The sequence below is a fragment of the Thamnophis sirtalis genome, unplaced genomic scaffold (genome assembly GCF_051295495.1).
Source record: "Thamnophis sirtalis isolate CommonGarterSnake01/CBP01778 unplaced genomic scaffold, rThaSir2_p1.2 scaffold_6, whole genome shotgun sequence".
In the NCBI taxonomy this organism is placed as follows: Eukaryota; Metazoa; Chordata; class Lepidosauria; order Squamata; family Natricidae; genus Thamnophis; species Thamnophis sirtalis.
Window position 1 is genome coordinate 93,126,451 of NW_028261386.1, and position 19,502 is coordinate 93,145,952.

Sequence of the window (19,502 nt, forward strand, 5' to 3'; positions counted from 1 at the left end):
GGCTCGTCACAAGAGACCATCCAGACAGAAACCCAATATTTTTTACTGTTGCCTTTTTTGTTACATTTGTTATATTTATGCTGATAAATAAATAAAGGGAGACTAGTATAGATCTATTTCAAGCTATTTAGCTCTCATCAGCTAGCCATACCCAAGTTTTTGGGAATCGAACCTGTGCTCCATTGCCTCCCAGGCAGGGAGTTAACCTTGTGACTTTAAGTATATACCTCCCACCCTGGCTGGCTGATAAAGGAGTCGTTCTCTGTAGCTCAAAAAGGTTAACTCCCTGCCTGGGAGGCAATGGAGCACAGGTTCGATTGATCATCAGTCAGTCAATCAGTCAATTGCAGAAAGCAGCTTTACTTGGAACAGCTTACATCCTGTAACAATACCCATAACACTATCAAACATCAACAAGTGCCTATCCCAGGTCTTTGGAAATGACTTGATAGGTGGATAAAAGTGCCACATCAAGTCTGAACATCTGGCTATCTGTGTGATGGACCATAAGAGTAAATAGCAACATGATTTCCAAAGAGAGGATATTCCATAACACATACATTGTTTGTGAAAAGCAGTACTTACGAGCCAACTTTGGGGAAGTGAGCGATCACTGGAAACTTCTCCCAGGATACACAGGTCCAGCAGGTTGATTGGAAAAGGTAGTCCTTGGGATTATTTGAATATAAGCCACAAAGGCTTGTGACCTCCCGTAGATAGCCTTGGGCCTATGCACTTTTCAGGGGTCTCTGATCATTAACCAAGGTGTAGTAGGAATGCTCTTTTTTTGGTCAAATATCTGAATCTTCACGGCTACAACTGAATCTTAGTAAGGTTGGTACACTAAATTTATATCATTTACTCTTAGGATGTGTTCTAAAACAGGATGTACATTTGAATTGAAGACATAAGAGAAAATGTTGGGTTGGTGTTGCATAGGTCCTATCAATTCCTAAGCCATCTTAGTCTTCTAGACATCTGCTATATCATCTTAATTTTTATTAGTTTAGTCTTAACATTCTGACATGGGAGCATGAGGTTGATTTGGAGAAATAGATGGACAGACAGACCGACAGACATGTTGCACAAAATTTTGGAAGGCAAACCAGCCAGTTGTGAGCTGGGAAGTGAGTTGTAAGTGAGTAGGGAAATACTGATTCATATTCTATCAAGAGTTTTTGACCAAGCTAAGAAATATTAAATGATTTCCTTTATCCATTTGACTTTGTAAACTTCATCAACGAAGGTTATACTTAATTCTGCACTTTGTTTTGGCATATTTCAAAACAAAGGAAATTATGCATTATTATCTAATAGAGCCTACTGTGAGTAACCTAGCTTTGAAAGATCTAACAAAACAAGTTTGAAGACCAGTTTTCATTTAACTTAATATGGGTGATGTTTTCCTTCTCTAACAACAGGTTATGCAACTATTAGATTAGCATGGGAATTCCTAAACCCTTCAAGATTTTCTCAGTCAAAATTAACTGTCTTGTTGGTGTTTGTTTGTTTGTTTGTTTACCCTAGGAGTGTGATTAGCAAAATTATACCAGTGTGATATGGTTATATATCAAAAAGAGAGAAAAAGACAAACTCCTGATTTTATTGTTTCAGAGGTTTTTTTTTTTTTAAACCAATAATCAGCTCCAAATATTTTCTCCATAGATTCACAAGTTATTTTATTAACTGCTGCAAAAAAATGTTTTTAATACCTGATTCATGTACACAGTTACAAGAAAGTAGGTTCCAAGTAATCTAAACTAATCCTTTACTTAGAATCATCTTGGGTGGGGAGTTGGATTAGATGACCTACAAGGTCCCTTCCAACTCTGTTAATCTGTTAAGAGATAGATAGATAGATAGATAGATAGATAGATAGATAGATAGATAGATAGATAGATAGATAGATAGATAGATAGATAGATAGATAGATAGATGATAGATAGAGAGATAGAGATAGAGATATCCACTATTAGTATAAAAAATAAAAAAGTGCCAGCCCGTGTGCCAGCAGAGTGGGTAAAACACACACACACACACACACACATACACACAAATTACTTATAATAAAACAAATTACAATTATTTACAAATAATTTTGAATTCCTCCCCTCTGCCCCCTCCCTCCGACCCACATACCTTTTCCAACTGTGTCAATGAGAGGATTTCAACTCTCCTCTTGTCCGCCACGATGAAAATGCAAAAAGAAAAAGGCAAGAGCTGGTCTAGCCAGGCTAGGATAGTTGCTGCTAGAGTCACCACGTGAATGACTCTGCTTAACTGTTTTAAAAAAGCCTCTAAAAAAGTGCCCTCTGCAGGAGGAGGCAAGAGAATCATGTGCCTCATTTGCATAAGGAATTTTTCGCCTTTTAACCCTTGCTTAACTCTGCTCAAGTAATCATAAAGCTAGAGTAAAGGAGGCCCGTGATTCTCTCGCTTCCCCCTGCAGTTAAGCACTAGCCAGAGTCATCCACTGTGACTCTACTACTGTGGCAGCAACTACCTCTGCCTTTTTCCTTTTAATTTTGTTTTTCTTTTCATCATGACAGTGGTGAGGCCCTGCCTCCCCTGACTGCACGTCACTGTCCACTAAACAAGCAGAAAATCCAAAAAACTATCTGGGGTAGAGCATATACATGGTATGCAGAGGGCTGCAAATTTAATCTGTGTCATCTTCATTTTTTATCAGAAGTTACAGAAAAAATGCTTGACATATAGTCCCTAAAAGCACTTCTGACTATCATAAAATATGATATGACCACCACCCCTCCAGTCACATTACCACATGTAGTCGCTTGGCAACCAGTTCACATTGACAAGTGATTGTAGCATCCTTTAATCGCAAATCACAACTAGTGTGTTTTGAGTTTTTTTACATTTTCTGTGTAGAAAACAGCCATTGGATATACTGGATTCATTTAATGACCACAAGATTTGCTTCATGGCTGTGATGTCTCACTTTCCAACTGTTGTAAAAACAATGGCAAAATCGAATCAGGTCACATAATGACTAGTTTATCAACTGCCTTGATTTAGGACCAAAATTCCAGCTCCAATTGTGATTGTAAATCAAGGACAACCTATCCAACTCCTTGTGAATATTCTGAAGCAAGTGGGACACCTGCATAGTTCCCAATTGGATGCTACCAATCTGCCCTTCCCACTTAGGTACGGCATCTGTGCCTCCAGAACTAAGTTCTACTTTGGCCGCCAAAGAAAACTAAGCCTGGGATGAAACTTTTTTCTTTCTTTCTTAGCTCAAGTATAAGTACAGGTAGTCCTTGACTGACAACAGTTCATTTAGTGACCATTCAAAGTTACTGAAAGGCACTGAAAAAAGTGACCTATGACCATTTTTCACATTTAGGAGTATTGTAGCATTTCCATGGTCACGTGATTTGCATTCAGATGTTTGACAACCAACTCATATTTATGATGATTACAGCACCCTGGGGTCATGTGATCAATGGGGAAGCCAGATTCGCTTAACAACCAAGTTACTAAATTAAGAACTGCAGTGATTCACTTAAACAATGTGGCCAGAAAAGTCATAAAATGGGGCAAAGCTCACTTAACAAATTAATCACTTAACAACATAAATTATCGGCTCAATTGTGGTCATAAGTTGAGGACTATATCCTGACAGGTGTCACACAAGGTTTCTGTTCCTGTCAGTAATCTCTACTGCTTGGGTTATCTCCTCTCTAGTGTCAACGTTCCAAGTAATGCACCCATAGAAGCAAAACTCTGAGGCAGGTAGATTCTTCAAAGGATAATTTATTGGATGCATCATATTGGCACAAGTGGTGAAAGCTGACTCTGAAAGTTCCCATGCTTTTCAGCTAATTAAAAAATAAAACTTCCCCCTTTCCCCAAGTCACTAGTCATGTTGTGCTATCGAGATGCTGGCCAGTTGCTTGGTTACTTCACTCCTCCTCTATCCAGCCCATGTTGGAATGTCCTTGATTCCCACAGGAAAACTTTTTGTTTTGGCTACCAACCTGCATCTAGCTATTTCCCTCCTCCCTGTCCTTTCCCCTATTGTGTGGCAACCCTGACGCTCAAAGATGGCCTCAGCCAGGTCCGCTTCAGAGTTGACATCTAGCAAGCATGAAGCCTTAGACCTCCCTGTTTCCTTGTCCTACCTAGTATCTGTCCTTCCTACCCTGCTTCCCCACCACTGCTTCTGACAGCCAGAGCTCTTTTTCCAGGTGGTGGCAACAATTTGGGTAGTTCCATTGTAAAAATGCATTAGAAAAGAAAGTACTTAAAAAGGCTATAGATTGTTTTTTTTAAAAAAAAATAGTGTCTCTTTTCTCCTTGCTGGCAGCGTGGGGAAAATTTCAAAAGAGCTCATTCCAACACTGTAATGATGTATGGGAAAAACCTTAGGAGACTGGAGGAAGAGCCACATACTAGCAAGACTGATGTTAGCTTTGAGAGGACACCTAGACAAGAAGGACGACAGGGAACCCCAGCACACTCTACCTTTATTAACAGAATCTTGAAAGTTTGAAGGTACTCCTCTCACTCCTCACTTTCATTCCAGGTAGTCCTCAACTTGCAGCAACTGTTGAACCTAAAATTTATTTTGCTAAATGTGACAATTGTTAAGTGAATTTTGCCCTGTTTTATGACCTCTCTTGCTACAGTTGGGAAGTGAATCATTTGTTAAGTTGGGAACATGGTTATTAAGGGAATCTGGCTTCCTTATCTGACTTGGATTGACAGAAGGTTGCAAAGGGGATCACATGACTCAGGACACTGCAACCATTCTAAGTACATGTCAGTTGCCAAGCGTCTGAATTTTGATCATATTACTGTGGGGATGCTGCAACAGTTATAAGTGTGAAAAAACAGTCCTAAGTCACTTTTTTTTAGTGTTGTTGCAACTTTGAATGGTCACTAAATAAACCAAGGATTCCTTCTGAGACTCTTTCCACATCCCGCTCTTTTGGACTCAAATTTTATTGGACCATTGTCTAGATTGAGCTCTTCCTCCCGTCTCCCAAGGTCATTCCCACATGCCATTACAAACATAGACCCAGATTAACTAGGTTAATCTGTATCTCACAGTCCAATCTACCTAATCCAGCTGGTGTTGTGGGAAATAAAAATAAGGACATGGCTCTTCTGTGCACTACTTTGAGTTTTCATTACTGGACGCTATGGAAAAGTTGAGGGAACACTTTTTTTAAAAAAAAAGCTGCAGTTTTTTAAAAAATGACATAACATCATATTAGTTGGCAGAAGTCGCTTTTGTAGGCTGTTGTTAGGTTAGGGTGTTTTAAAAATATTATTTCAAAGGTCCCCCCCCCTCTCCAAAAAATGATGGCAAATTATGCCATCACCATTTGATGCTCCACATTTTTGGAATTTCTGATCTGAGGATATTCCAGGGGGATGAACAAATGGGATTCAGAATTGACACAGGTTCCACTGTCTTCTTGTCCTAAAAGAGTAGCTGGATAGACAGGGAAAAATAAGTAAATAAATAAATCTATGAAACTTGGCACCTGAGTTTTTCTTGACAAAAGCAGGAGAATAATTTGCCTTGGCAAATTTGTGAAACTGACATTGTGACTTAAGATACAGATACCCTCCAACCACTAAAAAGTCTGGCAGGTCTTTTAAGTTTACAAATTCCTGATTTTCTTTCTTCCTTTTCCTGTCCGCCCTAGAAAATAGGTTACATTTTAGCTCATTTGCTCAGCTGCAGAGTTTAACTATTTCATCTGAAAAGTTAACATGCTATTGGAGAAAAAATTAGAATTTGCCATTTTCAGTGTTCTTCTCTGTTAAGTCCAATAGCAGCTGACGTCCAAAGTGTTATGTTTATCTGACTTGGCAAAAGCCTCTAAGTCATCGTTTAACTTGGCAAGTCAACACTCTGAAATGGAAAACACAGTTTTTGCAGTCACAGTTTCAAGTTATTTCCTAAATGGTCCCTTTTCAACAACTAGGCTGACAGTTGATATAAACATTGTGCTAATGTGATTTCAACAGAATCAAGAGCAATCAAGTCTTTGCCTCTGGGGAGGTATAATGGGGGAGAAATATATGTATATAGTGTTTTGTTTGGACGTAGAATGTAATCTAGTATTGCTTCCTCTACGACAGCCTTCCCTAATGGATGATTTCTGCTCTCAAGTTAAGTCTTAAAAGCAGAATTCACTGTTCTGTCCTCTCGGCTTGCATTCATCTTAGTCTCTGATCCAACCACATTGCAAAATAGGCTGAAAACAGCCTGAAAGACAGAATAATTGCTAGAAAGATCAAGAGATTTTGCTTACTTGTTGGCGAAAATCTTCATACATTTTGTGTTTGCATCCCATAGCTGCACTAATCACAGAAGCTTCCCAGAGATTGTAAATGGACCCATTTCTGGTCTTCCAGAGCCTCCGGGAGGCCCATTTTGTGCCTTTCCCGAGCGTCCATGCGGGCTCTGCATTTACCCGGCATCCAAAACGAACCACATAGAGATTCCTGGGTGGGGAGGGGAGGGATGGGCGGGACCAACCAGGAGTGGGATTTGGGGCTTCACAAACCATGCAGAATGTTCGCTAGAGGATCTCCCGAACCTGGGTGAACCTGGACCAGCCCACCCCTGGTTATTGCACTTTGCAATCACATTGCTAAGCAGTGGAAATTACAGTCACTATTACTATGGTTCAGTGAGTCCTACCTGTAGTTAAGAAATGCCCCCCCTTATTTTAAACATTACTATTGCAGATAAAATTAAAATACTTTTAAAATGAATCCTTAAAATATTCAGATTAAACCCACAACTGAAACTGTCTCATGCCCATGCTTGCTAGACCCTCCAGAAGGAAATGGACTCTACAGAGGCATGTAAAGATGGGCTTATCGTTTGGGGGGATTTTGTAAAAACAGAGAAAGCATGTCTTTTTGCCATTCATAATTTATATGAAAACAATAGTGTCTGAATTAAAACCTTGATACTAGACCCAAATAAGGAGGAGTCCTTGATACCAGGCTGTGAGACTGTCTAGCTCCAGGATTCAACATCAGTTTTTGATTATTATTGAGTCATTGTACTATACAAGTCATTGTAGCAAGCAATCCTGGATGTAACACCATTTAAATAACTGTTGAATTTAAAGAGAGAGAAAAAAAAGGGGGGGGGATGACCCAAATTGAAAAGGGGGGAAATGACCTTTTATTTTTTTTTTATTTGCATAGTTGGAACAATTGAGAGCAGAAGAATCAGCTGGGGGAGCAAGGTGTGCATTCTGAGGTTTAATTTTAAATTATAAGTATATGCCTTCATGGCTTTATAGTGGACTGACACGTTATTGAGGATAATATTTATCTGTCCGAACTGTAGAGCACAAAAGAGTTATCCCACAGGGAATGGCAAAGGGGGAGCAGCCTGCAAACTGGTAGGATAAAATTATGTGAGAGTCTGATTAACAACATAAAACCTTACAGTACACAGCTGCTCCTCCTCTTCTCTGCAAGTAGTAAATAGCAGAACAAATGATACACTAAGGGGAGTTATAAATCTGTTGCATGACTCAAACTGGAGACATGGTAGGTCAGTTGTTTATTATATAAATGAACAGCGACTTCAGTCCAACCATTTATAAGCCAGTTTTGAACTGGATAAATTGCACAGAATCATCCTGCATCAAATTTTACTGGTATAAATGTGGTTATTACTTCTTTCCAAGTGGAAAAGTATGGAACACTAATCTGGATAAGCAAATGTAAGCATAAACAGGTCATTGATTGCTGGTAATGAGGCTGACTTTAGATAGCCCGACCAAACATACCACTATCCCAAAAGATGTCTAGAAATATTGCAGATATAACTTTATATATCTGTATGATAGTAAGGACATTTTCGGGCTTTTTAAGAATGTATTTATTACCCTATTTTTAGTCTATAATGCACACTTACTGTTTCAAATGTATCAAGAAACACATTTCCAATTACAGTTACAAAAGACTTTTCCAAATGGAATGTATGGCTAACCCTACTTCCATTTGATTTGGATTGAACTTCAATTTATAAATCCCCATCCAGTCCATTACTTTTTTTCAGGCATTTGTTTACTGGGATTGTAATAAAAGAGAGAGAGATAAAAACTAGGCACATTTGCTAATATTTTAAAATGAAATGTTTAGATTATTACTCTTTGCAGTTGTATGTTAAATATACAGCACAAAGAAAGGATCAGATTCTGCAGAATTCTGTAACAAAACTGTCACTGAGCCAGAATGGGACAATTCACCACAGCCAACTATTGCTAGCATCTCGCCATGGACGCATGACCATTCACTGTGGCCAGCTCATTGCTGGACAACTCGCCTTGGCCAATCGTATAAAAGCTAAAGTTATTCTGAAGAAATGAACAAAAATGAAAATAATGTCAAAGAAATAGTGGCAGATAACATTTATTGAGTTGTTATCTCCCATGGAATTATCCCACAGTGAGTTGGCCACAGCTAGTTGTCCTAGGCCTCACTGAACTATGAAAGCAATATTTTCAAAGATTGGCCATCCAGAACAAAGCAGAGATGGACAAGCAAAATCCTAAATTGTAATTCAGACTTTCCAAATGAATACTTTGAATGGTATCATGAAAAAAAAAGTGAGTGGTCTGTTTGCTTAAATGTCCATTGCTCTACTCTTAAGGAGTGTGATTCCCAAGATCATTGAGGCAAATTCCAGGACTATAGCAAGATTGAAATGGAAAACAGTTTTACCCAAGAGTTGGCCAGAATTGGTGTGCAGTGTTTATAGAAAACAAGTGAATTCAAAATATTGCCCGTACTTCATTTCAACTTTTGTAAGCAAAACCAAATAAATTAGTGTCATTTTTTTCCTGTGATAGAAGAAACAATGCTGTAAAAAAAGAGAAAAGGATAATTATAGATGAAAAGAGAAAGCAAGCAATGATTGATTTTGAATGAAAGATGCATGAATTGTTGAAAGAATATTGTTCAAAATTCCATAGTGCATTGTTTAAATTCTCAGAAGGATGATGAACTTTTTTGTTGCAAGTTCAACTGGTAATTAAGCAACTTTATGGAGGTGAAAATACTTTGTGTCTGGATGAAAAATAGCATCAAGGGGGATATGACATAAGAAATAAGTTGCTAAATTAAAAACAAAGATTGATTTACAATGGGTGAATATTGATTTCCTGTATGTAAAAATGATTAAAATATATAAATGAAGATATTGGAAAAGGCAGTAGCTGGAATTAAAATTGGATCAAAACAGTAACAGTTTGAATATAGAGATGATGACACCTCTTTGTTAGCCAAAATAGTTAATATTTCTTTAAAGTGTAGAAATTTCATTTTTTAAATTTCATCTCCTTCATTTCTTTTACTGTCTACAGTAAAACTTCGACATAACAGATTACTTCTGGGAATGGGTGTCCATTAAATGCAAATTTTCCTACACACAGATTTATGTCATTTGATTTTGTTTCTATAATAATGTAATTTTTATGTCATTTGTGCAAGCTATGTAAGTTGGTGCAAATGTAAAATATAATTAGCATTATTACCTAAATGCATAATAGTTGTTGGAAGCCACCCAGGGTAGCTTTGTATAGCGAGATGGGTGGAATATAAGTTAAATAAAGTAAATGCATAAATAAATGCATAAATCAATAAAAATTAAAAATGCTATCAGTTACATTGATTATCCAGACTGGACAATGGATTTTGTGGTTTGGGGGAGGGGAGAAATCTTAAATTAAATGTTGTCCATTGCATCTGAATGGAGACCTAGAAGATAAAGATACTGTTGTCCCTTATTCCTTTTCTGCACTTGATATAACATTGCTTGCCCCCAATGAGAACAGCATTCAGGGTATATATTATTAGTCTTGTTATTCTTCAATTGTTATTATTCTTCATGACCTGGAAAAGCACTATTACCATCATGCATGTTACCTGTGTAGCTGAAATAGATCTTGGTATATATGCAATGAAAAATATTAGTCTAATTTGGGATGAGAAGTATAGCATGAGAAGTAAGAACAATCAACCAATGGAACAGCTTGCCTTTGGAAGTTGTAGGGGCTTCATCACTTGAGACTTTCAAGAAGATATTGGAGTGCCTTTTGTCAGAAGTGGTGTAGGGTCCCCTGCTTGAGTGGGGGTGGGGGGTGAGGGTTGAACTAGATGACCTATAAGGTCCCTTCCAACTCTGTTAAATCTGTTAAACCTACTTGCCGTATCTCAAATTAATATTTCTGCTATCTGCTAGGTCTAGTATAAGGCATTTTTAAAAACCTCTGACCAGTTCCCAGTGGTGGTTTCAATTTTTTTTAGAACCTCTTCTGTAGGTGTGGCCTGCTTTGTGGGAGTGGCTTGCTGGCCATGTGACTGGGTGGGAGTGGCTTGTCGGCCATGTGACTGGGTGGGAGTGGCTTGTCAGCCATATGACTGGGTGGGCATGGCCAACTTGTAAAATGTGCTGAAACTCAATTAACAACGCTCTTGCTTAGCAACCAAAATATTGGCTCAGAAACTCTGGCATTTGAAGCATGCAAGTCTTAAAGCTGTCAAGTTACAAGACCCTTGCACCCCTAGAAAAAAAAAACCTCAGGGGTGTTCAAACTTGACAGCTTTAAGACTTGTGGACTTCAACTCCCAGAATTCCTTCTCTCGCTCTTCATCTTGATGATGTGCGGACGGGCGGGGGGAGGGAGCTGGAATCAGTTCTAAATGGCACTGTAGATTTATGGAACCTCTTCTATAGAAGAGGTTAGAACTGGCAGGAACCCACCCCTGACAGTTCCCCACTGTCTTTGTAATTGTCCAACCAGTATGGTACCAGCTGCAAACTGAAGCATAGAGGTCCAAAGTTCTTGGGCATAATTTGCAGTTCCTCTTTTAAGTTGCTTTGATCAACATGCTTATGCAGAGAGAATGGAAAGCATCAGATTTTACATATTCCTTTGACTAAAGTAGAATGCCCATAAACAGAAATTCTGACAAACAATAAGTATGAAGCAATTGCATTTTCTGTTTTTCTTTTTTTTTGTCAGGAAACCATTCTTGGTGATCATAATCAAGAGTCAGTTAAGGGCCAGGCCCAAGGCTTCCAATGGCATTCCATTGCTTGACAATAGCTGTATTATTCCAACTGCTTTTTGTTCAAAGCAGCTGGCTTTTGCATGACTGGGCTGCTGCTATGATGCTCTGTTTTTTTTAAATTACATTTTCATTCTGACTTTCCATCGAAAAGATACATCTATTCCTTTTCTTAATAGGTTTTTCTTTGGGTATGAGGAGGGAGGATTTTACATACAGTAATCCTTTATGGGGTTTGCTGATGTAGTCTTTAATTGTGAAGCTTGTGATTAGCTGTTTTTATGACTATTGTTATCTGGTTTTGTGAAATAAAACACTTGGCAACTTTTTGGAAATTGCTTTAAGGAAATTTCCAAAACAAAAGCCACTTATAAGTTAAAAGACTCTACTATTCTGTACTTTCTTGTACAGTATTATAATGTACCAATCATAGTAATGAATTCATTAAAAAATTCCACTAAAGAATGCATTCCACTGGAGTCTTATTCCATAAATAAGAATCATGTGGGTAGATCATGTCCAGCTTTATATTTCTATTGTATTTCTGTTGGTCAAAGGAGAATGAACTTAGAAAATTGGAGGTTATGTTTGCAATGTATCATAACATAATAGACTGCGCAGAGTTTTGGAATTCTGATCAACCAGTCTTGCTAGCACTTTAAAGTATCTGACCAGCTTTAGCTATAATCTGTCAAAGCTTAAGTGTACCAGACAATCACATAGGAGAAAACCCTCAATCATCTGGTTATCCAGACTAATTTAATCTAATCTAAACCTTGTATCTCTATCTCTATTTTTTAAGTCCACATAAGAAAAAATAGAACATATCTTAGGGAGGCATCAAAAAACACATACAGGAATTCTATTTGCTGGACCAAATGTGTTTTAAATGACAAAGCTGAAGAGAAAAGATACATTTCCTCTGTTTTGAAGGAGGTGGTAGTCCAACTGCTCTTCAAGAAGCCATTTTTGGATCCAACAATCCTGGATAATTTTTCTCCAGTTTCAAATCTATTTGGGTAGATAGGTTAACCTTTTCAAAGGTCCCTGGAAGAAGTGAGAGACATCTAGCCCTAGAGCCCTGAAGTGTACAATATCCCAGAGCTCAACATTCTCCCCACTCCTATCTAACATCTACATGAAGCTGTTGGGTGAGATCATTAACTGGCACAGGATGAGGTATCATCTTTGGCCTGGGCTGCATAAGTAAGCCATCAAGGTTCTTTCTCAGTACTTGGGACTGGTGAAGATCTGGATAATGAAGAATGAACAATATCTCAATTCTAGCAAGATTGAATCATTGTGGGATTTGGGACTTCCTGAAATTGAAGATATCCCATCCATCATTAAATACATTTCTGCTCCACTAAACAGTTGATATATGATCTGGGCTCCTGGATTGGATATGGTTTCTGGATTGAGAGGCCCTATTTACAATCCCTAATGCATTAGTCACTTCCTGAATGGATTACTGTATTTCAATAAGTTCTACATGATGCAACCTTGAAAAACATTGGAGGGCTTTAGCAGGTCCAGATTACAGCTGCATATGTAACTGTTGGGTGCCCATATGATGTTAGAGTTGCATGATCTGCACTGGCTCCCAATATGTTTCCACGTGTAATTTAAAAGGCTGGCTATCATCTTTAGAGTCCTGCATGGTGTACTTGTGGAACCATCTGTCTTCAGTGGTTTCTGAGCATGTGAGCTCCAAGTCTCTTCTATAAAACAATGTCATTTGGTGGGACCCAGGAGATGAGCCTTCTCTGTGCCTAAGCTATAAGACAAACTTTCTCCTAAGATCCAGATGGCCCAAACACACTTAGCTCTCTGGAAGGCCATGCATACCTGGCTTTCCCCAGGTGTTAAGGGAAATATATTTATTTTACTGTGTTGTTTTTCATGTGTATTGCTTTTTTTTAGTTGTCAAGAGTTATTTGTTTAAGTAGGTGGTCATATAAACTTCAGTGAGATAAGATAAGATGGGAGGGGAGGGGAGGGGATGAATCAAGTAATTACTAGGAACTAAGTTTTGTGTCTAAAAATACCACTATCATCAAAGCAAAATAAAATGCTGGATACATCTCACCATTCATAAGGTAATCCTATCCTTACTCACACAAGAATGCTGAATATAGTTCACTGAAATACACAAGATTCAAAAATCCATTCTCAGTATATGCAGGAAGTATGTTGTGGCAATGAACAAAACCTTCCTCCTTCTTTCAGCTTAGTCAATTATCTGCAGCATCACATAAGAATGTTTTGAACCGAAAAGTTGCTGGCAGGCATAACTTGATTATGGATTCACTCATAAGATTGTGGTTAGCACTAGCATCCACTAGCAGGATGTGACATTGTTCAGGATGCATACGTTACATTAGCATTTATAAACATCATATATACTAAAATAGCCTTTTCAAATCTGCTGCCCTCTGGGAGGTGCATCATCCCCATCTAGAAAGCTGGGAAATGCTGTATTAGAGGAATTCCTACATAATCTATAATTGGAGTTTTCCACATGATCATTAGTTAATAACGTGGATTTCCCCTTTGGGATACCAGGATTCAACCTTCCAACTCTGGTGATCAGACTGAATCCTAGAAGAAATTGAATAAAAATCTCCACTATCTCTGTTAACACTATTACAGTGTTTATTTTAACCAGCAGTCCACGCTGTATGGAAGGAAAGAGGATGGAGATAATCTAATTTCTCTCTTAATCCACACAGAGAATTTTAATTTGCCAAAGGGATACCAGTTAGGCATGTGCAAACAGCCTGACTGGTAAGATTTAAATAAGATTCTTTTCTAATACTGTAAACATTAGATCAATCAAAGAAGGAAATGTAGGGGAAAATTCTTCCATGCTGGTTGATTAGGTTTATATTTCACGCAGGTCTTACTTCTTCCTGGGTTTTTTTTTCTGTAAAAGACTTCCTTGTTTTTCATAGAAAGGGGTTCTAATGTTTTCATGCCACAATACTCTACAATAAGTTCCATTTTCTTCTTTCTGGTTTATAGATAAAAGAACTCTATGGCAAAGAAGATTTGCTGACTCAACCTGATCAGAGAACTTTCTGGAATAGTGATGACTCTGGTAAGTAGAGAAAAATTATTGCCTTTAATAAGAAAGCAAAAACATAAGTTTCAGAACACTATCTCCTTCCTATAGTCCAAAAATGTATAGACTCCCCACCCCAAGCAAAATTAAAAGGCAAACCTATGAATGATGGCTTAGCATTTTTGGTTTTAAGGTTTTTTTTAAGCACAGCACGATTGATTCCTTTCCTTTGCCACAACCACAACTTATGCTATGCTGAAAGAGAGTGACTGATCCAAAGTTAGCCAGAGAACTGCCATGACTGAGGAGAGAGTTTAGTCTGGAGTCCTCCAACTCTATCTTAACATCTTAACCACCGATTGACAGGGTTACCCTGCCTGAAAAAGAACAGAAGAAGGGCCATATTGGGATGAATGGAGATTTAACTTATTAGAAGTCTACTCTTCTTGCTTTCCTAGGTTTCTTCTTCCCCAGTGATGGGTGGCAATGTATAACCAATATCTAGTATTCATTTATTTGTCTAACCTGTCTTCATATTCAATGAGTTGGTGATCAACTCATCGCATGTTGCTTGCACTGTAGAAACCATGATAAGTTCTGATTTTGGAAATTATTTTCCATTCCCATTCCCATCCTCAACAGTTGGCCTCACTTGCTGACCAGACCTTAGGTTTTGAACCTAAGAAGTGATGGGGCTGCTCCATACTTAGAAGGGAGATTTCCCAAGAATACCACATAAGGGCTAGACGTAGATGTCTGTCATAAAAATACTCTGTTAAGAAGGAAGTGCACAATGCGTCTATGAAGCCAGCATGATTCAAGTTTAATATGACCAGGGAATCTGACCTTTCATACCACTTTCAGAAATGTAGCCCTGTTAAATCTTTTGCAACAGGATTAGGTGGCAATGGCCCATTTCCTTTTTTACACTGGACAAGCAGGTTACCTATCTATGCAAAAGTATAAATAGGCAAAATTTGACCTTGGAAATCAAAGGGTTGCCCAACTGGTGGGAGGAATTTTTAGTTCCTCAGGCCTATAACCTCAAAATGATACTTGAGAATCCGAATGACAAAAGTTACATTCCACTGGAATTGTGACTCAGAATTTCTCAGAATGCTTAATATCACTGCTTAAACAGATACCTCCCCCCACCACACTATATATGTTAACAACTATTCAAAACAGGATTATCCATGTCATTCTTAAATGCCACTTAAGGTTTGCTCACTCCTCAAAGCAATTCTGTCTCTCACTTTTTCTGTCTTTATTCCCTGATTCTTTTGTTCCTTTTCTTCACCTCCTCCAACAGTAATCCTCTCAAAGGTTTAAATTGGATTGTGATCTCAGATGTTTATGTAAAAGCAAATAGATTTGCCTTTAAAATGCATGCCTCTTTTCTTTCCACTGGGTTTTTATTTTATGAATTTTATATTGTTAGTCATCTGGTGTATTTTATGGCAGAAAAGCAAAACGATGCAGTATTTCTATCACAATGTAGCTTGAAGAATTATTATACACTTTGGCTTATGCAACTTGGATACAGAGAATTTTGGCAAACCTGATGGCAGAGGGAATCATATGTCTAATTGGCAAGGAATATTGAGTTCTTAGGAATGTTTGCAATAGTTTGCTTTGGGGAGATCTGAAAACAAAAACAGCCATGGAAAGAGATGGAGAAAACTGGATAAACCTTCTTAGGCTACAAAAGCACAATACTACTAAAAATAATTTTAGGCAATCTGAGAATATATGTTATTGCCCATTTAGTTTATTGGGTGCTTCTAATTCCATTGTGGTGTTTTTTTCTTTCTTTCAAAAGTGTAACAATTGTCTCAAGGACTGGAGTGTTTGATGATAGGAGCTGAAGGGGATGGGTTCCTGTGATTTGTATCTAAATAAAAAAGTTAACCTTACATTCTTGAGGCTTTGTTCATAAGAAACCCTTAGGTATTTGATGCAATTGGTTTTTTTAAAAAAAATTGTCCCCAGGGAGACTGTCTTTCACAGGGCAGATAATTCCCTTTAAAAATGAATTAAATTGCAGGCAAAACAGTAACTGGATCTGAAGTGATCCATACATCTAGGCTAGTAGGATTTTTTTTAGTATGATGACTGATACTTCTGCATGTTATTTAAACTAAATTAGGGTATCTTTATTTTTGCACGTTATTAGTTTTAGCAGCTTGATAATTTGTACATAATTTGTATGTATGTATACACACACACATACATATATACATATACATACATACGTACGTACATACATACATATATAGCTCAGGGTTCAACTGTACAGTTTCTGGTGCTCTCTGATCTTGGTTGTTTGCTTGCAGATGATGTTACTCAGTTGGGTAATGAAACTTCTTCAAGCAAAGAACCAAGCTCACAGAGCACCAAGAACTCCACTATTGATTAATTAATTGAAACTAAGTATGATGTCAATTTTCTAATCCCCTGATGCATGAAAACATTATTTGTTTGTTTGTTGTTTATAAAATTTATTGGCCGCCCATCTTACCATAGGGAACAAGCATTTTTTTGGTGCAATGGTAATACTTAAATGCCAGATGCAAAACAGATACAGTAATTTGTAATACTATTTTTTATCAAATGCAATGTTGATACAAAGCTTTAGATTTTCTCATTTCAATGTCTTCATTTTTGTTCTTCGAAAGCAGTTCTTATGTCCAGATGAAAATGAGGATTTAGGGAGTCTAGGGTTCAGAAATCAACTTTCAATATGGAAATTGATTGTCATGATCCATATAATTCTAATATCTTAAGAAAATGACCCCATCACATATTTTAGCAATATTTGTGCATTTTTCTGTATAAATTTCTACAAGTAAAAAAATCTTTGAATTGCACATCTGAATTCTTTTAATGTCATGTATAACTGAAGTAAGATATATCCACACAGTTCTTCACTATCCTTGGCTGATCTCAAAAACCAGAGTAAGATCTGAATAGAACTTTGATGCGATATCATCAAGAAATCCTGGAGTTACAAATCAGCTGGAAAATTTAAAAACAAAATCCCATAAAAACATTCCATATTGTTAAAAAGAAGACAACTTAAACCTTTCCATGTATTCACCAAGAGTTATGCTCAACTTGAAAGAAACTCTACCGTGTATAAATCAACAGATTACAGATTCAGCTTCTGTTTTTCTGGGCTCCAGAAGAACATGCTTTCTTAGACTCCTTGATAAAATGTTGATTATAATTCTTCCACTCCAACATTGAAAAGAAACACTGCCTGAATCCATCAGTGGATTGATCCTCTTGTTCTTGAGCTATTGATCAACAATTTCACTCCAAATTGTATTTTTATCCCCACTGGCATGGCTGGAATGTTCTTTTTATGTTATGAATGCTTAGATTAGTTGAAGCACAGCAAATAATTGGAGACTGGGACAAGGAGAGAGAATCTTTATATTACTGGTATCTAGTTTTCCATAGTTATAGGCCAGTGTAGGTGAACCTTTTCGGCACCAAGTGCCAAAACTGGAGCCTATGTGCATGTTCGTGCGTGTGCACCAGAAACTGGAAGAGCAGCTGCCCGGCGCACGTGCGCGCGCTGGGCAGCTGCTCTTCCGGTTTCCAGCATGCAAATGTGGGTGGCCACCTGGTCTTCTGGTTTCTGCGCATGCACACGCTGGAAACCGGAAGAGCAGCTGCCCAGTGCACATGCGTGTACAAGGAAGATGATCTTCCAGTTTCTGATATGCACCAGGTAGCTGGTCTTCGTGCGCTCATGCTTGACAAAAACTGGAAGATGCACACCGGAAATCGGAAGAGTAGCTGCCTGGTGTGCACATATGCACTGGGTGGCTGTTCTTCTTGTTTCTGATGTTCCTGCATGCGTCAAGACCAGCTGGCCAGCATGCCAGAACCCGGAAGAGCAATGGGCGACAGCTCACGCATCCAGAGAGATGGGTCTGTGTGCCACTTCTGGCACACATGCCATAGGTTTGCCATCACAATTGTAGGCTATGTTTTATATGCATCTATCATGTGAATTGATTGAGTTTCGAGTGCAGATCAACTGTCCTACTGAAGTCTAGCAGGAATGAAAGTTTTTTTCTCATTGGCCATTTTAACTTTTCGCCAACCACATCTTTCAATTGGGAAATCATAACATTTGGAAGGATACTAGCTGAGTTATAAAATCCTCCTCCAGGATTAATCCATGACATCACCAGGTAAGATATGAAGACAACTATGTCGGAAAATGATGGCTAATTATTGTATAAATTATGCTGTGGTAGATCAGTGGAGAAAGGATCATTTAAACTAGTATCTAAACAGAAATGATCAGCAAGTATTTTTGGCTCCTGAAATGCAAAAAGAAATACAGTATCTATTGTCCTTTTATCTGCATAAAATAAGATGCGCTTCTTGTTCCTACATTTTTGTTTTCTTCATCAAAGAATTCACCTTAGTGGACAAAGATCTAATAAAACAGACTTCCTTTAAAAAAAAAAGACATATTAGAGGTGTTTCTGGACATTCATCTCTTTAATAAATCCATGTCCAAATTGAACTATTACAGGAGGCCATCCAATACTCTTCATATTTTCTTTGGCTTTCCCAATATTCAAGCAATTCTTTACTCCAGGTTAACCTTTTTTTAAATAATTTATTGGACTCACATGGCTCAAGAATAACATTTTTAAGACAAAGATGGAAAATATTTTTTCTGGCCTTGATTTTGGTGTATTTAGCTCTCTCTTTTTACTAGAGATTTAGAACCAAACTTGTTGAGTTGGTAATCTATATGCTCTTTAGTTATGTAAACAGCCAGTGTAAGAATAGAATAGAGTAGAGTAGAGTAGAGTAGAGTAGAGTAGAGTAGAGTAGAGTAGAGTAGAGTAGAGTAGAGTAGAACAGAACAGAACAGAACAGAACAGAATTCTTTATTGGCCAAGTGTGATTGGATACACCAGAAATTTGTCTTTGGTGCATATGCTCTCAGTATACATAAAAAGACAAGATATATTCATCCAGAATCTTAAGGCATAGCACTTAATGATAGTTATAGGGTACAAATAAGCAATCAGGAAACCTCAATAAGGAAGCCTCAATAGCTTTGGACCCTAGGATTGGAAAAAAAGATTAACTTTTCCTCTACTGAACAATATTACTTGGCGTTTTATATTCATTTAAAAATATGATACATACGGTACATGAATTACTCAGATACTAGTTGGAAGACAAATTCTGCAAAGTGCAATCCTCCTAAAATTCTGGATTTGTCTTGTTGATAACTTTCTCCTTCAATAAAGAGGAACCAAAAGATCAATTATCCTTGAAAAGCAGGCAAGATTTAGTTGAGGAAGGAGAAGTAGCC

The 19,502-nt window shown here is 37.8% G+C and overlaps 1 protein-coding gene across 1 annotated transcript in view; it reads left to right on the top strand.

The window, feature by feature from the left end:
• Nucleotides 1–19,502, top strand: part of LOC148045089 (serine/threonine-protein kinase Sgk1-like) — an 87,475-nt gene that overhangs the window by 45,442 nt on the left and 22,531 nt on the right. Inside the window, exon 3 of the mRNA XM_087718449.1 lies at nucleotides 14,107–14,182. Coding sequence (XP_087574575.1) covers nucleotides 14,107–14,182 — 76 coding nt within the window. The remainder of the gene's footprint in view (nucleotides 1–14,106; nucleotides 14,183–19,502) is intronic.